Raw genomic sequence first — 22,086 nt, 5'->3', positions numbered from 1 at the left:
CTTTGGGACAATAAACTGGAAACCAAACAGCAAATGTTTAAGAGCAACATAGCTGAGAACAATGTTATACAAATGAATATTTGTTTGGCTAGCATAAATCACCCGAAAATAACTTTGCAGGAAACACTTTTTCCCAAAAATATTACATACAAATAAGAATGCAGCACTGTTCCCAGCCTCCTCCCTTCTGTTTGATTCTTCCACTATCTCTGTGCTGATCTTCCTGCTACACACTGCAAAAACTGGAGGAGAAAATTTAAGGGGATTGAAAATTAATTTCCTCCATTTATCAAGCTAGGGTAAGCACAAGATAAAGGAAAATTCTGTGAATCATTCTGATATTTTTAAGTAGGTGCTTCTGTTTTTTCAAAATAGCAAATTTAAGGTCTACTGAACTCCAAAACGAACCTAAAGGCAAAAAAAAGAAATTACAACTGTACCTCACTGGTGAAAGTAACTACGCTGGAAATTAATGCCAAGAGAAGTTCCCTTTATGTCCAGACCCACATCTGGTGAAACCAATGGTAGATTCTACTGCTGACAGGACCAACAACTCTAAAGCACATCAGTTGCCATGACAAACATTTTATCAAATGAATCACAGAACTTTCTCACAGCTAACGCCATCTGGCAGAGATCTGAAGTGCTAGCATTGGTATTGCCTAAAGCATGCAACTCCTATCTATAGCAGCACAGACTATTTCCCCACCTACCACATCCAGGGAACAACAAGCAGTGTTTGACACATGGACAAACAATATTCAAAAGGTACTTAGATGTTTTTACTGCTTTTCCTGCACTAAATATGTTGTTTTCCAAATTCAAAATAAATAATTTTTTTTTTTAAAAAAGAGAATCTCACTGGCTGTGCTGGCTTGTCATTTTATCTCCCACTCCCATCTGTTCAGTTGCTCTCAGCTGGAAACAAGAGAAAAAGCCAGCAACATTCAACTGCTGTTTACTGAAAGATGAAGCAGTAAACAAACCGAAGTTTAGAAAAAGACTCGTATTATAGAGGTTTTTTTTGGTTTTTTTTTTTAATGCACTGGCAACTTTTTGTATACTCTCTATATATTTATTTTACTGTGAAACAAATACAAATTATACAGCCAAGTCAGCCTAACTACAAAGCAACTATACAAAAGTGCAGTTACCAGAATAACTTCTACACTTAAACTCCACAGAACAAAATGCATTAATCCTGTCTCTTGTCTTCCCCCTTAGAAAAATAGTCACTTTCTGTTTCTACATTTGGAATTCTTTACATCATTAGGACAACTGCACAGATGGAGACCTCACAATGGGGCTAAGCACCCAAGCACCAAATTAAGCTGTATAAACCACAATAAATGACAGTATAGCTAGACTGCAAAGAAGCTGATTTGTATCTACTGCATTTCTTAATCATGGCAGGAGCAAATAATCAAGCCAATTGTAACATGCAGCCATCTCTCCTAGGCAGCTCTTCTTTCCTTTCCAAAGTCGATTTTATTTCTTTCTTTCTCCCATTTTAAGGACAGATACACAATGGGAATAATTAATCTTCGTGCTGGCACTGAGCCCAGTTCAAGAAACAAATGGCAAGCACTTGGCTGTTCTTGAGTCTGCCGAGGTTACTTTGGATCTTTGACACAAAGCAGAACAAATCCAAGGCTGATCTAACCCTCTACTTGCAAACACCCCAGCACAACTGTGCTGTTGCTATTGGCACATAGCAGCTGTGAACAAGAAATTCACCCTGGATATCTCCTGCTCTAGAGATCCCCAACGAGGAGAGGCAGAAGGTATGGGAACAGTAGCTGCTGTCTCTTCATTCTCCCATCCCAAGAATCTATCAGCAGAAGTGACAGATTCTTCAGCCAAGTGAAAGCTGGTGACACCAAAATAGGTGAACATGTCAGAATGAGGTGCTGGGACAGAAAACTGGAGAGCATTTGAACATCAGAATACAGTTTATACACACGATACGTTGTACTTCAGATCTTCCAGTAAGGTTCAGTACTGCAGCACAGCTGCCTGAAGAGCTATTTCCAGATGGGAAAACAGCTACCCATGATGCTGAATACATGGCCCTACTCACACATGCTATTACATTGCTGGTCCCCTGAGAAAAAATTGTATTTAAAGACCAGTCAGCCTTAATGTTTACTATCAGATACCAAAGGCTGGCAGCCTAAGGCCTATACAGATGGGCCACTGCACCACCTTTGTTGGCTATAAAGTTATAACAGTGTTAAAACTGTTTTGAAGAGGTTATTTGGCCAGGAATTATGGCAAATACCCATCAATAACAAATACAGCAGCAATGGCAATCATTTTAATTGATCTGCTGAACTCTGAAAAATCAAAATATAGACACTCTGAAAACTATAACTACAAGTTCATCATGAAATCAATCCTTCTGGGTTCAATTATTATAAGTGAGATATAAAAAATACCATATGATCCAAATAACAGACTGTTTGTCCTACTACATTAATTACTGGGATTCTGTATTTGCCAGAATAGCAAATCAAAGAAAAAAAAGGCAACGTTGATCAGATATACAGGAAAATAGCGTTTACAAACTTAAGTAAAGGAGCCTTATGTTTCTAACATCCATGGAAATTTCAGAATATTAAAGACAAAGAGACTTGACTTGGATTTCGGAAGAAATAAATTTCCATGGAGAGAAAAGAAAAGCAAATTTTGCCACAAGTTTAACATATGGAAAATTATACAATTTTCTGCTCCTCTTTAACACAGCAAACCTTTGTGAACAGATGGCAGCAGATCTGCGTGATGCAGTGGGCAGCATTTCCACATCACGCTGCTGGCAAATATCACTGACATTTATTCCTGTGCACACCCCCAAAATACACACGTGCATTACTGCTCTGGTAGAGGTGTATGGCACATACCACACAAACCAATGGGAAAGAGTGCTCACTACTGACTTCTTGTATTGCACAAAGAACAGCTGAACTGTGTTTCCTCACCACTCCTCCGTGGTGACAAAATTACTATTTTCCTCTAATTCTCAAGCAAAAGCAGATAACACCAATTCACCCATTCTAATTTAATCAAAAGCAAAGTCATAACAGGTTAAGAAAAAACCAGCCACCACATTCATGTGGTAGTATTAGAAGGCTTCTACTGAGGCATAAGCTGTTACTTAACCAGTGGTTAAAACGAAGCCTGCCACGTTCTTAGTCACCTTTTATTGCCCTTTCCTGTTCCACATGACATCAGCACTCTTTTTAATGCTGTCTCGTCTTCTCTATCCAATGGCAATAACACCAGTTTTCTCCTGTGCCAAGTGAGACAGATCAGGCCCTCACTGAAGCCTTACCATCAGTGGAAGTCTAATTACAGTTCTTGTCTCTACGCTGCCATGAAATTACCCTAATATTCTTAAGGGACTTTTAATTTGATTAAACTGAGAGGGAATTCAAGATCGTGGTGAAATGGAGGAGGAAAAAAGGGACAGGAAAGCAGAAAACACAGTACAAGGGGGTAGAACAAGCTAATAAAACACCACAAAGCCCCAAAGACACACACAAATTAAAGAAAACCTGAAACACTCTTCCCATCGTGTCACCAGTAAAAACTATCGGTTTAGTTAGGCCCAAGTTTCATCTTTTATCTCAGCTGGATTAAGGTGTGCAATGGATAGCCAGAATGTACTTCCAGAGAACACTTTGCACAATATGATTTACCATGGCTAGCACTCAGTTCATTTCTCATATCCTGTTCATGGTTGTAGGAACCAAGATGCTGTTTTTCGCATGCATACATCTTTATTACCATCTCAGAATTGTCTGCAAGATCAGAATACACAGTTCATGTCCTAGAATAATCATAGAAATTCTCAACCCTATATTAAGGATTCAAACAAATTTCATTGTAATATTTTTCTCCAGCACTGTACAGATCAGTTTGAAGACTTCAGCAAAATCCACAGGCTCCTTACCTGTATGTTGACTTAGCTATCAACAGTCCTTAAGCATGCCTGTCCTGTGAATCTCCACAGTTCAAAAAAAACCTACACAGACATCACATATGCAGGATAGAAGGCATGTAGAACTGAGCTGTTACATTTATAATCTCCTGGGAACTGTATTATCTGCTTATTATCATCAGTGAGTTGCTTTTTATTATTTTCTACAAATAACAGAAGAACAACAGTCACCAGTTTAAAACTCAAGTCTGTGGAGACAGATCACACACACCAACCTTGAACTTTCCTCTAAGAAACCTTATATGATGCAAGATTTATTTTAGCAACTGAATACAAAGCTAGCACTTTTCTCTTGAAGAATGTGCCTTAGATGCCAAGGCACATAGCTCATTTGCAAACATGCAGAACGCATACCTTAAGTATTAATAAAGTTCTCTATGTATTATGGCAAGAAAAAAAAAAAAACTGCAAATGCTTTTCTATGGAAAGAAAATTATGAACAGGTGCTAAATCAAGCAATCTGCTAAACTCTATTGCAGTTATGATTCACTAACTCCCACAGCCACAGAAAGACAAATTTCTGCCTTCCTGAAAGAGAGATTTGGATAGCAACAAAATACCCTACAAATAAACAGGGTTAGGCAGAAAGTGCATATAGAGAACTTGGTTGCACGGTGTAACACGATAGTAAGCACAACAACAACAGCAGACCAACAGGACCCCAGGCTGCAACAAGCGAGATTTGCTCAAACACAACAGCAGCAGGCATGGAAATAAGGAAAAGCAACTGCTTACCTTCAGAAGGCCTCGTGGTACGCAGAGATCCCCAGCAAGATGGTCTTGCTTCCACTGCCAACCCCTACAAGAGGTCTGGAAAGGGGTGGATCCTGGCTCCTCCTACCCTGGTTACTCAGGTGCATTGCATTGAATTGAGCACCCAACAGGTGCTCAATCACTGCTTCAAGCCATGACTTAGCATTTCAGCTGCATGTTGCTTTTTAGTACTTAGAAAACAACAAATCATAGAAAAAATACAAGACAAAATACCAACTTCAACTGCAAGCTCCATAATGTATACAATAAAGATCTTACACGTTCACTGTGATTAAAGAGCAAAGAAAGTCAGAATCCCCATTAATTTTTCTGTTTGAGTCTCTAAGGACTCAAAGTAAACTATCCACTTGCAGTTTTAGCTACTGGCACTTATACAGAAAATTTTTTTTTAAAAAAAAAAAAAACATCTAGAAGTGCCAGCCATCCGAAATCATTGGGTCAGACATCAAGCTCATACCTAACAGTTATTCCATGTCCTAGTAAGTCAATTTGCTCTTGACAATGGTCACAGGATTCTGTGCAACTAAAATGTTCTTTATTTTAAGCAAAATAAAATCGTTAAGAAGACACCAGTAACTCAGATTTACCTCACTAAAAGACTGTTCAACAGCCTTACCATTGCTTTCCACCTCCTGAAGAGCACTTCACTAAGAATGTTTTAGAATGGATAAGAGCAGCTGAATAATATTTAGTGCAACTGATTCCAATGAATTTAGTCTGCACTTAGATAAGCAGAACAGTTGTTTGCCTCTTCTGGACAGAAAGCGGATAGATTGGACGTGTCTGGGGGAAGGCAAGAGATGGGTGGGGGAAAGCAGCCTTAAAAATAATTTTCAACTTTTCATTTCTCAGGAAAATTCAACTTTTCAACTTTTTACTCTGATTGATAGGGGGGAGAACCTCAGACTATTGTACTGTTCCTGTTATTACTAAGTACATGCTCAATTCTATATTACTGTCTTTTAAAAAGTTAATTAGACAAAAGAAACTCCCTCAAGTTTCAAATACAAATTTCATCACAGAGATTCCTCAGAGTTATGTTAGGAAAGAATATTGATTTACTTCATTTCAAATGATTCATAACTGTCCTAGCAGGCTCACTGGGAATGCATGAAGCCACAAAATACTTGCGATCACCAAATTACCCACAGCAAACACACTTGTATTACCTAAGCCACACCCTATAGATATATATGTATGTGTGTGTGTGTGTGTATATATATATATATATATATATATATATATATATATATAGGCACGCTGCACTGTACTCAACACAAGAAAATGCCACTGAGTTAATTAGCAATGGTTTAGAACTTCAGCATCAACAAGGTCACAGCATTTATGCTACTAACTTGAGTACTGAAGAGTTAATGGTTAAACTCTCAACGCATTACCAACCCAAATTAAAACCCAGCAGCTTGCATACAGATTAATTACATTGACCCATGACTTGTTGCACAATGAACTAGTTCACGTATCAATTTGCACATCTCTTTTTGTGGCGTATTTCCTGTGTAGTCAAGAAACTAGTTAGTTCTTCTAGAGCAGTTTGAAAAAGCTAGCTAGGTACTCTACATGAATTGTTCCCCATATACACTTGGTTGAAGAACAAAATTAAAAGAAAGAACAAAAATTAAACTATATACAACTTTTCCTCACACAATGCTGACATGACTGCATCTAGAAAGACGGTATGTAATGTTTACATATTGAAAACATAGAAGATGTTCATAATGGCTTTCAACAGCTAAATACATAAATAATTTCATGTTTTATATTCATCTGCGGTTCAAAGCAACAACTATAATGTTAAGAGTTTGGTTGTTTTTTTTGCTTGCAGCTTAAAAACTTGCATCACAATAATTTGAAATGTAGATAAAATTACGGTAGGCTCAAGGTCTTACCAAAAGCCATTGAGTCCTAAGAATCTGTTGTTTTAAGATACACTCAGATACATGTAAAAAATGAACTGGGCAGAATGACGCTGCAAGCAAATTATAGATTTTTATGTTACTTTAAAAAAACCATAGATAAGTGTTGGCAAAATTCAAGAAGGGTACCAAGAGGAAATCAGAACAAAGAAAAGAAAAAAAGTTCATCCCTTATAGAATCTCATTCTTATTGGATAAATAACAGTTTTCTTGTTAGGTTAGGATGCATTAGTAACAACAAATACCAAATTTAAGAAATACACAGAAAAGTACAAAGCATCATTCTGCCATCTGATGAAAAATATTTACATTAAAACAGTTCCTCCTACTGTCCATTAATATTTAGACTCACAGGAAATGATTCCAAACATCCACTAAAAATTTCTCTATCGCAGAAGCATTTAGGAGAGAGCACAAAGAACAAACTCAGCCAGTGGGACGAGTTAATCTCATATCATTAATGTTCAATGTCAAGCTGCATATCACTGCTCAGACTAGTTCACATTAACACTGTCTCTGTTTTCTTAGCATTTAGTTATTTACAACAGAAAAATAAACTCAACTATTTCTTGGAAAAATCCAATGAACTGTCCTGCAAAATTCCACACACGTGGAGCTGGCATCATGATTAGACAGACTGGCAAGACAAGCCTTGAACCTTCTGGAGGGTATTAAAGGAGAGAACTCCTAGAGATCACCTGCCTTTGACATGGAACATGTCAGCACCTTTAAATAAGTGCCTCAAAGCCTCTGTGTGCTTTCAAATGTACAGCCTTCTCCCTACCCCACAACTCAACTGGACTGCACTTTTAATCACTAGTTCTTTCCCTCCACAAGTTTCTTGTTGTGCTTTAAAGAATTCCTGAAAAATTACTATTTTGGTGCAGTTTTTCATACAGCAAATTTTTATTTCACTCAGTTTCATTCTTTAGAATGAAGGTTGGTGAATACAGGAAAGAAATGGCCCACATTGGGGGACATATTGAGACACCCATCTACTGCAGAAAGCATTCAACACTTCTGCACCCCGGAGGAAGGCTTTTCATTTCCAGAAATATAATTTTTAAAAGTAACCAAGTAAACAACAGTGCTGTAACTGGGTGTTTTCAGGAGTATTAAAATGACCATCCTTCATGGATTTACGTCTTCTACAAAAACACAGTGAGCAACAGTTCACAAATAAAGATACTTAAGGAGGCAATCTTGTTCTATCAGTAATAACAATGATACAGCAACAAAAACACATTCCAGTTTAGAAATTAATAGCAAGTGTTGCAAATTGTGGGTTGAAGTGCACGATTTTCTCCAAGTGAAGTCAACAGCTGAATTTTGGTTTCTAGAGAAAAAACAGACGAGTAATTTTTCTTCAGGGAAAAGGGCCATTTTTTCAAGAGCACTGTGAGGGTGTGAGGCAGTCATCACGAATCATGATGAAAACACTCACAGAATCATAAAAACACAGTGCTGAAATGTTCTTCTCTTCTGAACAGGTAGAGGCCTTCAGCAGCACAGAAAACGGACAGAGTAGTGCAAATAGGGTGTGTTCTTCACATTTAAAAATACCAAGGCTATCATGCTGCATTTCACCTTTGAAATAAAGGCAATCCACCTGAGCTATTTACCTTGCATAATCTCTTCACATACTTGTTTTTTTTCCTCCTTAGGCTGTGCTTAGCACATTCCTCTCACATGCCCTTTAGGATTTCTTCCTGCACAAATTCCACAGTAGCCTCTTGAACCACTTTGAACCTTCCTGTAAAACACCTCACCTTTTGCAGAAAGGTGGATTATTCTCATCCTACTGCTATGCACAGTGAGCAAACCCAGAAGAAAAGCTTTCTGTTGGTTTGGTTTACTTAGTTCTGTTTTGATTTTTAAATAACCATGGTTTCTTTATCTATACATGTATCCTTCTGATTATTTATAGACCATCTTCTTTTGATGAGTGAAAATATCCCTTCCTACAACAAATAGAAAGAAGTTATTTCTCCACAGCATCTGTGCAGTTCTGTTCCTGTTTTCTAAATTTGAGTTTTTCATTCACCTCCCTCTCATTCTTTTTGGAAAAGCAGAAAGGAAGTCGAAAATCCCAACATTTGAATACCTCGACTTTTCTTTTTCCTGTGCAGTTTGGAAAAGCAGAAAAGAAATAAACAGCCATCCTCGGATACTATGCAAACAGTCTTCAGAGGTCATCTAATCCATCTTGCTAGATATAACCAGGAGCTAAATTACCCTCCACATTTCTAACACATGCTTTGATCTCCACCTGCTCCAGATGCTGCTCCAACTGAGAAGTTTTAGCAGGTGTTAAATGGATTTTTGGCACACTTCTGCTCTCCTGCTGCAATATGGCCTCCCCTCCCACAACTCCAAAAAATTTCAGACAAAACAGGGAACTCTTGGGTAAGCAGCTTACAGCAGAAGTATTGCAGACTCCTTTCTCTGTAACTCTAAGAAAAAGTAATTGAACAAGGCAACAAGCTAATCAGAAGAAGAAGAAAAAAAAGTCCTATATGTTTTGTTTTGTTTTTAAATATATTCTTATTTCTCAGTTGGAAGCAGTAGGAGGGAATGTAAAAAGACTGCTTCGTGCTCGTGAGCATAGAGATCGCTGCTATATGCATTGGAAATTACTCCAACATGACGGATTTAAATCATGAATAAGGATGAATCAACAAAGGTAAATAAAACTTGATTTGTCAGCAAAACTCAAATGAAAACACTTGTTTTCAGGAAGAATGTGAAGGCCTTATCTGCAGGTACTAGCAGAACAATTCTTGCTCAAGAGTCTGTGTACAGAGCTGACCATAAATATAGGTTTCCACAACCACAAATACAGTACTAGGAAAACCTTAATCTGGTGTTATTTCCACTTTAAAGAGGAATCTTTAAGATTCAGAGTAACGTATGTTATCAGTCCCAGAACAAACAAAGTCCCACTGTTACTTGAGAACCATGTAAGTCAAACACGAAAAAGTTTCTCAACAACCCAAGTAAGATAGAAGTCCTTCTCACATTTAGTGTGGAGAAAGGCTACCTGTACTGTTAGTCTGATTCGGTAGCAGAAGACTGGGCTGAAAACCAAAGCTCTCACCAATCGTATCTGTCACCTAGGAAGACTGAGGTGATCCTGCAGGTACTGTGCTTTCACTTAAGACTCTATGCCAACAAAAATCAGACGGGGCTCCTACACACAGGAGAGGACAAGCTTTCCTCAAGATCACACTGTTTTCTCCCATACAACTTAATATCAGTTAGCAGAGGTAGCCATATCTGTTCAAAAGCTACATATTTTTCCACTATTAGTTGGATTGTGTTCCATCAGTTTCCAAAAATACTCTGGTTTTGCCTCTAAGTCCTGCTGCGTTCATCTGAAATATCTTATCAAAATAAAAAGCAGTTGTAAGTTAGTGTACATTTTATGTAGAAGATTGATCAGAAACACTATGGAATAGTGTCAGTGGAAGTTTCCATAGTAGCTGCATACGTAACCTGTGAAGATTAAAATGGCTTTCTTTCCTTTTCATCCCAGTTTGAGACACTACTCCCTTTGGATAGGGATTGCCATTAACTGGCATGGAAACAGATCTAATGTTATGCTTATTTTCCACTGGAAGATAACTTGATAGAATCAGAGAATCACCATGGTTGGAAAAGACCTCCAAGCCCATCTAGTCCACCTACCAGCAGTATTTCTTTATTAAACCACATTCCTCAGTACAACATCTAACATGTGATGAACACCTCCAGGACGGTGACCCCACCACCTGCTGTTCCAGCACCTGACCACTCGTTACCCCTACATTCAACACAAGCTCACTTCCTCAGAAAAAGACAGGATTTCAAGATGCAATATAAGGCAAGAAGAACCACGCGGTCCTCACCACCATCAGCTCAGACACTGAACTCCAGTCACCACCAGCACAACTGAGGTGGAACCACACCGACAGGGTTCCAAACACTGCAGGATGTTCCTTACACGATGAGGCAGTGCATTTAGATTGCTTTTATTCCCATCAGAGCTTGGAACCCCTCCCAGCCAACGCTCAGCACTCAGCCTTTTGCACATCCCTGAGACAAGCACGTTGACCAGCAGCTTCCAGCGCCGTGCGGCTCTGACAAACACCAGCCGCGGTATTCTTAGTGAGGTTGTAACTACATTCACAAAGCAACGCAGCTGCCACACACCTCGTGTAGTTGTTACAGTATCCAGCAGCGTTCTCACCACGACAAGTGGATGTTCGCGAGTCGGGAACACCTACTTCTCGCTAGCACAAAGCGGTCCTTTCGGCTCACGGACGGGGCGAAGAGTTTGCCTCGCACTTCCCGCCGCTGAGGCGGCACTCTGCAGACCCTCGCGCCGCACCCAGCGCTCCCCGCTCCCCCCCGCTCTGCATTCAGGCGCCCCGCGCGCGCCTCCCCCGCCCCCCCAATCCGATCCATCTGCCCGCAGGCGCGCGCACGAGGGCCGTCCCAACGGCTGCCGCTCGTGCTCCTGCGCGCGCCTCACCTGATGCAGGCGCTGCCCGGCGCGTGCGCCGCCTCTTCTCCCTCCCCCCCACCCCCTGCCTTTCCCGACTCCCTCGCGCGCGCGCGCGCTCGCGGCGGTGGCGGCGGGCAGGGCTTGGGCCCGTGCGGGAGCGCGGCACCATCCGGGTCTCGTTTGGTCGTCCCCGGGCGAGCGGCCGCGATGCATCTCCACCAGGTGCTCACCGGCGCCGTCAACCCCGGGGACAACTGCTATTCGGTGGGCAGCGTCGAGGACGTCCCCTTCACGGTGAGGTTGGGGGGGGTGGGGAGGGCGTTTTGTAGGCCCGCGGGAGGGGCCGGAGGGGATTAACCTGCAGGGGCGGCCTGCGGGGTCGGGGCCGCGGCCGCGCGAGGGCGGAGGAGGGGCGGCTCTCCGTGCGGCGCTGCGGGCCGGGAGCTGCGCGCCCCCCTCCTGCGAGGCGGCTCGGGCGGTGCGCGGCTGGGGGGGCCGCCCGCCGCTGCTCAGACACGGCTGGCTCCGCGTGGTGCTCCCTTTAAGGAGGGAAAGAAAGAAGCGAAGCGGATTTCAGGAGTCTGCCAAGTTGCGTAATAAACGCGTCCATCAGCCGCGGGCCGGTCGTTCTGTCGATGGTCAAGTCGGTTTTCCCGTCTTTAGTTTACGGTGTGCTGGGCGGATTGTAGCGAGCCATCAGCCGCAGCGCTCGGCGCGCCGCATCCCAGCAGTGCGCGGTGGCTGTGGATACATTGTCTCGCTAGATTGCCTGCTAACGTTCGCAAGATACTAACTACAAACCGGATAGATGATGCAGAGCGCCATTTCTTGCCCAAGACAACCATCAGCTGACTTGTCCAGCATTTAAAGCCTGCTTCGGGTTAACACACAGGTCTAATTTTGGTATAGAGTGCTGAAATTCATAAGGAATAAGAGGTGCCATCTTTCTCTTTCTTTCCTTGTCTTGCTGCTGTGCAGCCATGCTGATATTAGAGGGCCTCTTTTGGTATTTACACAATAACATAGCCATACATGTCATATATATAAACATATGTCATATATGAGCGTGTTTCCTTTGGCTCTAACAATCTGAAAAGTCTGCACTATAAAAGTCAACTTTGTGCTATTTCTCATGATAATAATATCATCAAACATGATGAAACAGCAACATAAATTACAGCTCACGTAACACTTTTACAAGAACAATTTGTTTGGGTTCTTTGTTTGTTTGTTTGTGGGTTGTTTGGTTTTTGTTGTTGTTTTTTGTAGTCATTGTATTTTGTTATTCCATTAAAAAAAAAAAGAGAAAAAAGAAAAAGAATCATGTAGTAGCATGTTTTAACTGTAGAGCTGCATATAACAGACCTCACTTGCTCATCTGGCTGCTGTGTCTGAGAAGGAACTGTTACAGAAGGAACTACAGGGATGGGCGTGACATTGAATGCACTTCCTGGACATCCACAGCTATAACTTTTCTCTTTGCTTTTTCTCCCTTCTGTTTTTGATGTAGGCTTTTAAATTCCAGGCCAGCTTAGCTGGAGCTCAGATGATACATTCCACCTAATAAGTGTACTTGTTTAGGGCTTTAGGTGAATGGCATCTAGTTATTCTGAGCATAAGAAAGGAAAAATAAAAAATTTTGCTATTAAACTTTTTAAAACTTAATTTGCTAAAAAGAAACAGGTCATAGTGACTCCATAAAGTGAAACAAATCCAAAGAAATAGGTGCTGGGACCACGTAGCTAGTAGTTTTTTTGTTATTTATGTTTTAGTGTTAAATGACAGCTTTCTGTTTGTCATTCTGGTATAATTCAGCATGCTTTCCAACCTGCTGTGAGCAGGGCTTCTTGTCCTCCTTTCAGCAGTTACCACTAACTGTGTTTCACAAAGGAGCATGCAGAAGTTACGGGTGGTCAGAGCTGATTGCTGTGCAAAGGAGTCTTTCAACACACACACCCCAACTAACCAGAAAAGGTATTCATTGTCTGCACCTTGTGGAGTAACTTGCAGCCAGTATGTTTTTCAAAGATTATAAACTACCTCCATTTTTCAAACCCTGTTTGGTTTCACTCAGCTCAGTACAGTGTCCTACTGTATCAGAGCCTAAGCCTGGTACTCCTGCATTCAATTAGAGCTTTGACATTGCTCATTTCAATGGGCTCAGATCTCAAGCAAACATTGGCAGACCACAGCTTATTAGCTGCTTGTGGATCCTGCAAGTCATCTTGGCGTTCTGGCAGTTTTGCAAATCCATTTAATTTTAAAGTTACCAGTGACATTGGAAATGGAGGTTGGCAGGTATTCCATGTGGGTGGTTTTGCTGCACTGGTTTCATTCAGTGACAGCTTACAACTGTTTATCTAAGGCCTCTGCACTGTGATCCATTACAGTATCTCAGCATTTCTTCCCCATCTTTCCTTTTTGCTTGGCTTACCAGTTTTCCATTCCTTCCATCAGGCTGTGCAGACGATTAGTCTATTGCCTTGAATTCTATGGCCACTCTTCTTCTGGCAGGAGAGATCTGTGCTGACACAAAAGATCTCCTTGAAGATGTTGTCAGCTGAGTCCCTCAGAAGGAACTACTGTTAAATATTATAACTATTATGGCACTTTCCTATTCTTTGTTGGTGTAGTGGGGCTACCAGTGAAGCACCTTTAAGGAATGAAAGAAGAATTTAAAAAGAGGATTTGACTGAAACATGTTCTGTTCTGGTGTGAGCATGATAATATATTGAGATAATTAGAAATACAATAGAAATAAAAGTAATCAAATGGGAAGCTTGTACTTAGACAATACAAGGTGATTATGTAGAAATACCTTTCAGTACAGGAAAATATATGGATCTCTTCTGTTTTGAAAAATGTGGACAGTGTAAATGTGAAAAAGTGAACACATTTTCAAATGAGGGTGTGCCTTTCCTTCAAAGTGCTGATACTGCTGGTACTGCTGAAGTTTTATAGCAAATACGCTTCTAAAGAACTTCAAGAAACAAGAGACTTTCTCAAAATAAATACTGACACTAAAAAAAATGACCTCAGAACCAAAAGTGCTTCCTCAAAGAACCCGGAGCTGCAGGCTGATACCTGCAGGGAAAGTGCTCTGGCTGAGGTCTTCCATGGACTGACATAGGACACTTAGGTGCTGTGCCACATGTAGGCAAAGAGGAGAAACAGAAGAAAGAATAGTAAGATTTCACTTAGGAAACAGATCTCTACGTCTTGATGATTCCTTAAGAAAAATAAAAGAACCTTCTGTAGAACAGAACCCTTTTGCTTACTAACCAACTTTTTTAGTTAATTTCATAAAAATGGTAAATGCTAAAATTAACCAGCAAAATGTTCTTTTGTTGCAATGATAACAGCTGGGGAGAGGGGATTGGAGGGGGGAAACTAAAACATTTTAAAAAACAACCTACTACCTTGCCCTTCACAGGGCAAACAGACATACACAAGCATTAACACTTTTTCTGGTTTGTCCACTATCAACTATACACACACAGGCATACATATTTAACAACAGTAAGCATAACTGAAGTTGAGAAGTGTTTTCCCTTCCCTGTGTTATTTCTGAGGCTTGAGTCTGTACCTCTTTCAAGTCAAATTATCAATACCAACAATGAAAAAAAAATAGGGTATTTCCATAGTTTAAGATCTTATTTTAAGTGGACCAATGCCTTTTCTTTCTTAATGTATCAAACAACATTTTAAATCTTGTCCCTTAGTTTGTTGGTATTAGTAATTAGAAGGCAGACTGAGGGACAAAAAACTGAAAATGAATCTCTGTCGTTTTCATTGCTTACCCTTTGAAGTAGGTGAATAAAATATTGGAACTCCAGGACCTGCTTCTGTTCTCCTGTCTTTCTGTGGGCATTCACAGCACAGTCTCCATCTTCTTCACCCTAAATGTGAATGTTTGCTGAACTGTCCAGCTTTCCACACCACTCGTGGAGTTTGTTTTGCAACAAAATCCAATATGAGAAGCTGAGCAACAATAAAGCAGGAAGATTTTCTGTTCAGTGCCAGAAGTTACTTCAGTATCTCAAGTCTCTCTCACTCCCACTTTCTGGAAATAATTGTATTCAACTTCTGTAATAATTTGTTCCCTTCCAGCCAGGGTGTAATAATGCATGGCCTAGTCACAAAGGAGCTTAAGGTATTTTCTTACAGACAATCTCCCTCTAACCACCTTTTAGCAGTTGGTTCCCCCCTCCTCCCTGCTTGCAGTATACTGATACCTCAGTATCAGTTCCTCAGAGCTTCCCAGAACAACAGCTGTAGGTTTGAGGACTCAGAAAGACAACCTGCATTACCTCATTTTTGTGCCATGGCCTTGGAGATCTTTCAGTCTAGGCTTTGTGTACCCAGTTCTAATTTTGACATGCAACTACACAGTCGCAGGACTACTCTGGACATTTAATTGCTGCATCTACAGATAAAATGTGTATTCTCGTGTTCAGGTAGGTATTTAGCGAGGGGACCACATTATATAAGGCCATATCAAAAGCTTGTATTTAGAGCAGTGACAATAGTACTCACAAAACCAGGTGTTTGCAAGCAGTGCAGTTACTGACCTGAACTATCTTCAGATTGTAAAATCCATAAACATACTCTCAGTTAATGACTGTGCTGGTAGACGTCCTGTGGAGTGGTAAATTGTAGATGCTTAAAAAAAAAAGAAGAACCTGGAATTATCATTTCATTAATAGTTTCTTTCCAAGGACATGCATAAACACTTACTTTAAATATTGTGGTAGCAGAAAGGTCGTTTATAGAAACAATGATTTTCTGGACTTCAGAAAAACTAATAGTAAAATATTTTATCACAGTTCCACTTCTCAAGTTGTGACATTTTTCTTTGTATATTTGCCAGTTCTCAAGCTGGGAGACATAATAATTCTCAGATGAAATCCCACAATCCTTTCCCTTAGAAACAACCATCCAGAATTCCACAAGTCTGAAGAGCCATGTGTTAAGATTCTTTAGCAGGCCCAACTGTTTGACAGCTGGAGGAGCAAATTTTTTCAGAGCTCTCACTGAAAAAAAAAGTAAAAACTAAATCTTTTTCATATTGCAAGCAACACAAGGTTTGAGGGAATGTTAGCACAAGAAAAAGTTTAAAGGCCTGTAAATCAGATAGAGATTAACATGAGGTAGATTAAAAATTTCTACAGTCTGAGTACCTGCTTTTTCTACTTATGTTGCTGTTCCCTTCCTGTCTTTGCAGTGACTGTGCTTTCATTAAATTCAGCCTTTTTTCTTCATATCTTCACTGTTCCTTCCCAGGAAGATCAGAAGTAAACATGAGACTGAGATCTTGTAGACTTGTCTAGTTCCAGTGGTTTTCCTACACCATTACCACACAGTGACCAGCAACAGGCATTAATCTTGGACACCTATAGAAATACTCACCTAGATAGCCTTTAAAATGACTGACCTCAAAAGTGAGGGTAGGACTCAGTAATCTAGAAATTATAGTGAGAAAAGCAAGAGGCAAAGTGATTTTATGGCATCTGGCACTGACTGCTGAGAGCAGGCACATTCCTGCTTAATTCAACTGCTGTAAAATGTGTTCTGCTGTATTAAAATCAGTGGAAAACTTCCTTTAAGGAAAGAAGCCTCCTACTATGACTTTTATTTACTTTGAAACAGCTTGTTAGTAGATTTATGAAAGAAAGGGATTTCTGTGCTTGAATGTGGGACTTCAGTACAACAGATCATCTGCGATTATGGGGCTTAGAGTATTCTAGTGCACAGGAGCAGGTGAAAGGTTGGCAGACACACGTGTTTATTCTGCCAAAAACAAGTGCTGCAAGCTATCACTATACTATAAATTATTCTTGCATTGTTTATACTGCAGTTTGTCTATGAGATACTATGAGATACCGTGTTTATCTATGAGATACAACTTACCCAGGACAAATCTTTGCTTTGCAGTATTGTAACAAGCATATTTTAAAACCCAGAGAAGTACAGAAATGGGATCCTTGTGGAAAAGCGACATTTGATGTTCTTTTTAAAGGGGGTGGAATGGTGACAGCAGGATGAACTTCTACTTGACATTTTTTATCACTGCACATTATACTCCTCTATCCAACAAATGCAAAAGCATAGAACTCTAAAGCAAAAGACAGTACTACTGTATTGCACACTTTGTGCGTAGAGCAGTCAAACCTCAATACATTCACATCTGCTTGTAGAAGGACGTAACCATCCCAGCTGTAAATTCTTCAGATATTGGCATTGGCTGCTCAGATTCCTTTTCCCTCCTGATAATCGTTCCTAGTCTGAAAGGCAGAGTAACTCCTAGGAGTCGATTTGTACTTCTTGATTATCCTGCTCTTGCTACCAAGTTGATGAGGAATGAACTCTCTACATAGCAACATAAGATCCATTACTTGTTTAAATTGAGATTTTTACGTTTTTCAGAACATAATTCTAATAATGATTTAGTTGACTTTTTTAATGATTTAGTTGCTTGCGCGTTTGTTTCTTAATAAATTTTAATTTGTATTCCTTTTAAAAATCATTTCAGGCATATGGTTCTGGTTGTGACATTGTTATTCTGGCAAATGACTTTGAATGTGTACAAATTATTCCTGGTGCTAAACATGGAAACATTCAGGTCAGTTGTGTGGAGTGCTCCCAGCGACAAGGCAGGGTAAGGATTGGGTTTTTTATTTTTCGTTTTTATATAGGCCTAAAGAAAAAGGATACTGAAACAATTCAACACAAAACATTAACGTGATTACTGAGTTAATTAAATGGCAAAGATTTTTACTGATCTGTGGTTTTCAGCGCCATTCAGAGGATTGCTTTAGTACAGTCCATTTTTGAAAATTTTAGGTTGTGGTGCAGGGAGAAGGCAGGAGTTACATTTTAAGAATGGATTTTATGCCTTTCCAACATATGCAGTAACAAACCTCTCAAAATGTGGAAAGATATATTAGTTGCAGTATGGCAATGGTATAAAATTTCCTGCTTCTGTGATTCCAGTAATTTTCTGCTTGCATATAGTAAAACATGGCAGGGATAAATAATTTATGTAAACATAAATAAATTAAAGGTTCTTTATTTTTTCAGAAAAGCTCAGGCACGTTTACAGTGTTTCACAGTGCTGCAATATGAGCTGTCATAACTGTGTGGCCCTTGACTGGCTATGTGGCTTTATTTTAAATCCCCACTTAATGCTGAACAGACAGTCTAGATTGCCATGAAAAAAAACCAAAACCTTTCTATGAAGTATTGCAGAGCACTGAGCACAAATTTTGCTTATCAGTTCTGTTTGCCTACCATGGAGGCCCAGTGGGAAGAGAGATTCCATCTTGCACAGGTGGCTTCTGCAAGACCACTGTGAACCTCTGCAGGGTTCTGCATTCAGGACTCTGAACTCAAAGTCCATTCTTTTTTGGTTTGGTGTTTATTTTAATTTTCTCCCCACCGTGTGAAGAGGAAGTAAGATTTCATAATGTGGTGAAACTCTTATTTCACTTCTGTGTCGAAGAGAATGGGAGGAACTTTAAACAGTTGTTTTAAAAATCTTTTATACAAGAAAACAGTTAAATGGTTGTCAAAAGTACTTACAAGCATTTGAGTATTGGGAATATTACTAGATAAATTCATGATAAAGGCCATCTTGTACATGAAGGGTTTCTGTAAAACAAGTAGATGAAGGAAATTGAGTGGTACAAGAATTTCAGTTTTTCCATTACTATTTATCTTCCCTGACAATGTAATTTAACTATTCAAAATGGAATCCAATTTCTTCCCCTTTTCTAGTAATTATTATTTAGTGGTACAAAATGGAACGTGGGGTCACACTGAGACCCAGACACTAATAATTAATTCATTAGTTAGTTGTAAAGTAGGGAAAACGAGCAGAAGTAGTAAGATATCAGCTTTCCCTTACGCATTAACAATAGTTGCCTTAGAAGTATGTATTAGATCTGATTGACAGTGTTCATCCCACTGAATGAAATATCTTCCATACTTACAGTTAAAATCTTAAAGATGGGCTAGTTCAAAGGTATGCATTTCTGATCTTCCTATAGAAAGTATTTGTATAATACTCTGAATAACATTTGTTTTCATTTTACTTGCTGAATATCTGTACATTGCAGTAGTACTGTGGAAATTCTTTAGATTCTTTCAAAGATTTTGGAGCAGTTAGGCTTCTCTCCTAACCTTATATCTTGAATCTTTGGGGTTTTTTTTCCAGATTGCAGCATCATATGGAAATGCTGTTTGCATTTTTGAACCGCTTGGTGTAAATTCTCATAAAAGAAACAGTGTAAGTATATATTTTATGATTGTAATTCATTTTAGGTTCTGAAGGAAAAGTATGTCTGTCGGTTATTAAATTGGCACCCAAAAGACTACTGGATACACATTTCACAGCATCCATAGTAATGGATAATAATAATAAAAGATAAAATAATGGATGAGAAGGATCTTCCACTGTACAGAGCTGGGGATTGCAGTGTTCTCAAGTTCACACCAAGATTTGATGCAAGAGTGACATAGCAGTCAGCTCATATTTCTTTAAATTGACATGCCAGGTCTGTAATACAGAAATAGGCCTTGGACTTGTGTATCCACGCTAGTTTAAACAGCACAGTCATGGCCAAACGTCGTGTTGATTGTGTTCACAAGTGGGTTTTGTGATCTGTTGCATTTGTGCTGCCATTCCTTACGTTGTTACAAATGTGTGATGCAACCAGCTTATAGCAATCTACAGATTCATTTGTATCTGATGTGACTCTGATGTGTTTAATTTTTATTAAACAATTGAAATTATTCAAGCTAGACTACAGAGTCTGCCACTGGGTCCTGACTTCGTTTGTAACAACTTAGTGAGAAATAAATACAAACGCCATTGCCGCTGATGTTAAAATTAATTTTTACTCTTCTTTAAACTGCAGCAGCTGAAGTGTCAGTGGCTTAAAACGGGGCAGTTTTTTCTCAGTTCTATGACTTACAACTTAGCCTGGGATCCTCAAGGTAATGTGAAATTTGTGATGCATTTGTTTAATGTTTATAGTTAGAAAACTTGAACATAAATTATTTTTATTGAAATGAAGTGGAAGCATGAATACAGACATTTTAGCTGATCCATTCTTGGCAGCGTAGCATCGGATAAAATGCATTTGTGAAGATGCTATGCCAAGTATTTTGAGTGCTTTATGTAAGATTTTAGTTTGGGAATCACGGTGTTAAGTTGATAACTGCCTTAAATTACTACTAATAATCATTTAAATATATTGCTGACTTATAATAAAACTCTACCAAGAGAGAGATATTGATAAGATATCTAACAGTGTGCATTATCTGAGACATTAATGGCTGTTCAGCATCTTCAGAGGTCATTATTAAAAAGTATCTGTCATTCAAAGTGATCTTAAAAACATCAAAACCCTAAAAGTTTTTCTTGAAAGGCATTATAAATTCAAAATGTTTTGATAAAAACAGATGTATAGTATGATTGAATACTCTTTCCTATTTAAAATGGACTTTATAAAGTTGATTGTTCAACCTGTTTTTAATTATTTTCATCAAAATATGATGACAGACATTAAACATCATTATGCATGTATCAGTTTGGTTTCACATCTTCAACATTACTCACATTCAGGTAACAGGCTGCTGACAGCAACTGACTATTTGCAACTGTGGGCTCCACCGTCCAGTGACATTCTAGAAGAAGATGAAGATGATCCTGATAATCAGATAAAAGATGATAAAGTTCTCCCAGTTCTGAATGACTGGAAATGTGTCTGGCAGTGCAAGTGAGTGAGACAGTTCTCATTTCAAGACAGATTGTGATGCCAACTCATATATCAACCCTATCTTCTCTCCAAAAATGTATTTTAAAATACTCTTTTAAATAAGCTTAAACTATCATAAAATTCAAACAATGGAAGTTACTCCAAAAAAAAAAAACCTCATTTTTTCAGGTGACCTTCAGTCACCCAGTAACATATCAAAGGCTTAACTATAGCCCTGGCAATATGTATAAATTGTCCCTGTCTTCTCATCCTTTGAAAGTAGTGCTGAGATATTGGATGTGACAGAGGAGCAGCAGCAAGCAGACATACAATGCTGATCAAGATGAGAGCTGTTTGATGCCTTCCTATCATTTGTCTTGGCCTCTGGGAGTAGAAAAGCAAGTGGACCAAACTTCACTTCCATGATCTCATTAGATCTAGCCTAGGCTTACCATATTTAAAACTACTGATTTTTTAATGTGCTGTTTTTCTTTAAAGAAAGCTATATGAAAATACTAAATACTATGTTTTTCTTGTAGCAAACACTTCTTACGCTTCTGCCATATCTAAAGTATGCTTAAAACAACAACTATAAAATACAAATATAGTTTAATTAAATAATGAAATTAACATTGAATTAACTAAATATACTTGGAGTAATACTGTACAATAAATAGACTTTACTTACATTTTAAAACTTTACTCTTGTGTTCTTTAGGACTGCAGTATCAGTACATTTGATGGCCTGGTCTCCTGATGGTGAATACTTTGCAACAGCTGGGAAGGTAAGGATAACAAAAACAACAAGATAAGCTCTTCAGTTGTGTTCCTTTTTATGACAGAAGAAAATAAGTAATATAGAATGGTCCTACAGCCATGTATTCTACTGTAGTCTGAGCTAAGTAATCATCTTCTGTATAATGCTCTATTTTCACGTAATTCCACGAATTTCAACAACAAGAAATTTGATTTAGCTGTTTACTGTTACTGAATACTTCAGAATTGTCCTGAAATTACAGTGACAGTAATACAGACTCAGTTATATTTTAGATAAAGTATACTTAGATGAACTTTCAGATATGCGTAAACAATTTTTTCATCCTCTATTTGAAATAATTAAGATAAATTTTA

General features: G+C 39.0%; 1 protein-coding gene and 2 long non-coding RNA genes across 8 annotated transcripts in view; 1 reads left to right on the top strand and 2 right to left on the bottom strand.

The window, feature by feature from the left end:
- The window catches only part of LOC122182634, a 76,810-nt gene extending 65,745 nt beyond the window's left edge, over nucleotides 1-11,065 (bottom strand). Inside the window, exon 1 of the long non-coding RNA XR_006179892.1 lies at nucleotides 10,900-11,065. This is a non-coding gene — a long non-coding RNA (uncharacterized LOC122182634). The remainder of the gene's footprint in view (nucleotides 1-10,899) is intronic.
- Nucleotides 11,066-11,361: 296 nt separating this feature from the next.
- Nucleotides 11,362-22,086, top strand: part of DMXL2 (Dmx like 2) — a 51,100-nt gene continuing 40,375 nt past the window's right edge. For both annotated transcript variants that reach the window (XM_042876095.1, XM_042876093.1), the window contains exons 1-6: nucleotides 11,362-11,488; nucleotides 17,727-17,852; nucleotides 19,410-19,481; nucleotides 20,113-20,191; nucleotides 20,823-20,976; nucleotides 21,674-21,740. In XM_042876095.1, coding sequence (XP_042732029.1) covers nucleotides 11,402-11,488; nucleotides 17,727-17,852; nucleotides 19,410-19,481; nucleotides 20,113-20,191; nucleotides 20,823-20,976; nucleotides 21,674-21,740 — 585 coding nt within the window. In that variant the 5' untranslated portion in view covers nucleotides 11,362-11,401. The remainder of the gene's footprint in view (nucleotides 11,489-17,726; nucleotides 17,853-19,409; nucleotides 19,482-20,112; nucleotides 20,192-20,822; nucleotides 20,977-21,673; nucleotides 21,741-22,086) is intronic.
- Nucleotides 11,692-22,086, bottom strand: part of LOC122182632 — a 34,813-nt gene continuing 24,418 nt past the window's right edge. The window contains exons 10-16 of one of the 5 annotated variants that reach the window (XR_006179889.1): nucleotides 21,644-21,732; nucleotides 20,817-20,906; nucleotides 18,776-18,844; nucleotides 15,766-15,856; nucleotides 14,995-15,175; nucleotides 13,629-13,715; nucleotides 11,692-11,935 (exon numbers count right to left, since the gene is read on the bottom strand). This is a non-coding gene — a long non-coding RNA (uncharacterized LOC122182632). Of the gene's footprint in view, nucleotides 11,936-12,829; nucleotides 13,848-14,994; nucleotides 15,176-15,765; nucleotides 15,857-18,775; nucleotides 18,845-20,816; nucleotides 20,907-21,643; nucleotides 21,733-22,086 lie in introns of those variants that run through there. The other 4 variants (XR_006179886.1, XR_006179887.1, XR_006179890.1 and 1 more) reach the window with 4 other exon arrangements.

The sequence above is a fragment of the Lagopus leucura genome, unplaced genomic scaffold (assembly GCF_019238085.1).
Source record: "Lagopus leucura isolate 7727_CA_CO unplaced genomic scaffold, USGS_WTPT01 Super-Scaffold_100015, whole genome shotgun sequence".
Classification (NCBI taxonomy): domain Eukaryota; kingdom Metazoa; phylum Chordata; class Aves; order Galliformes; family Phasianidae; genus Lagopus; species Lagopus leucura.
This window is presented reverse-complemented; position numbering and strand designations above follow the sequence as displayed.